The 1,724-nt window shown below is 50.6% G+C and overlaps 1 protein-coding gene across 1 annotated transcript in view; it reads left to right on the plus strand.

Moving 5' to 3' along the window:
• cyp27c1 (cytochrome P450, family 27, subfamily C, polypeptide 1) overlaps nt 1-961 on the plus strand; it is a gene marked incomplete at both ends in the record, with an annotated part of 7,970 nt that extends 7,009 nt beyond the window's left edge. The window contains 2 exons of the mRNA XM_084446551.1: nt 493-696; nt 842-961. Of these exons, the coding sequence (XP_084302677.1) occupies nt 493-696; nt 842-961 (324 nt within the window). The remainder of the gene's footprint in view (nt 1-492; nt 697-841) is intronic.
• Between the last annotated feature and the right edge of the window lie 763 nt (nt 962-1,724).

Genomic DNA, 1,724 nt, shown 5'->3' on the forward strand with positions numbered 1-1,724 from the left:
TCTTCTCTTCTCTCTTCTCTTCTCTTCTCTTCTCTTCTCTCCTCTCCTCTCCTCTCCTCTCCTCTCCTCTCCTCTCCTCTCCTCTCCTCTCCTCTCCTCTCCTCTCCTCTCCTCTCCTCTCCTCTCCTCTCCTCTTCTCTTCCCTTCCCTTCCCTTCCCTTCCCTTCCCTTCCCTTCCCTTCCCCTCTCCTCTCCTCTCCTCTCCTCTCCTCTCCTCTCCTCTCCTCTCCTCTCCTCTCCTCTCCTCTCTTCCTCTCTCCTCTGTTCTCTTTCCCTCTCCTTTCTTCTGCTCTCTTCTCCTCTCCTTGTTTCTCCTCTTTTCTCTTCTGTTCCCCACTCCTCTTTCCCTCTCCTCTCCTCCCCTTTCTTTTTCTCCCCTCTCCGCCTCTCCTCTCCTCTCCTCTCCTCTCCTCTCCTCTCCTCTCCTCTCCTCTCCTCTCCTCTCCTCTCCTCTCCTCTCCTCTCCTCTCCTCTCCTCTCCTCTTCCTCCAGACTCAGCTGGCCTTGTGTCACTACTCCACCTCTCTGGACGAGGAGAGCTTCCCCTCTGCTGAGGACTTCCGTCCGGAGCGCTGGATCCGGAGGGACCACACCGACCGCGTGGACAACTTCGGCTCCATCCCGTTCGGCTACGGCATTCGGAGCTGCGTCGGCCGGAGGATAGCTGAGCTGGAGATGCACCTGGCGCTCACACGGGTAGGAAACATGTGACACACACTTACTGTACCAGCACACACACACACACACACACATCCACGCACACAAGCATCCACGCACACACACACACACACACACACACGCAGTAGCAATATTTGAGTTAGTGCGCTTCCTTGTCTTTCAGCTCATCCAGAATTTCCATATCGGTGTGTCTCCGCTCGGCGGCGAGGTCAAGGCGAAGACCCACGGCCTGCTCTGCCCCGCCGCACCCATCAACCTGCACTTCACTGACAGGAAGCACTAACCACTTCCTGTTCCTCCTCCTCTTCCTCTGCGGTGTCCCAAATCAAGAAGCGTTTGGTTTTAGATGCACCGGAGTTTCTTCAGTAGAAAATATTTGATAAAACTTGAAACCATGAAGCTCACATTCTCTTGACGTAAACCTTTAATTATTTGGACCACGTGCTGTTATTGACATCCCGTTGTATAAGTCCCAGATAGCAAGCGGATGTGTAATGATTCTGGGCCATATATGGGCCGGAACTAAGCCTCAAGGGCCAGATCTGGCCTGTATATGGCCCAGATCCGCTTGCTATCTGGGGTACTGGTGCAGACTTTACTGTACATCTTTTACAAATGCTTAGTAAATATATGTCAGAGGAACAACGCCACTATGGGAGATCAAACACGACGCGCCTCCGTCGTTCACAGACTGCCTTCTACTGTAGGTCTGTGATGGGACTTTTTACTCAGGCTCAAATGTGTTTTGATTTTGTGGTTGAATAGTTCCGTTTTGGACCAAAATACTGGCAGAACTTTATCAGTGCACAATGTAAAAACGCTCAATCCATTTTGTTGAGTCACTGGATTGGTTACCGTAATGCTCTGTGTAATCTGTGTTGCTCACTTCTTTTTAATGCAGAGAGAGATAATCTACACAGCCCTACGATGGAGATTATTAAGATTATTTTCAATCCACGGATTGGTTCACATTCTATGGTTTCTTCGATGACTTATGTTGGTTAGCTGAAGCAGTTCCGTGGAACTATAAGGTTGCTGTTGTTGTC

Source organism: Borostomias antarcticus (genome assembly GCF_949987555.1).
Source record: "Borostomias antarcticus genome assembly, chromosome: 12".
Taxonomy (NCBI): Eukaryota; Metazoa; Chordata; class Actinopteri; order Stomiiformes; family Stomiidae; genus Borostomias; species Borostomias antarcticus.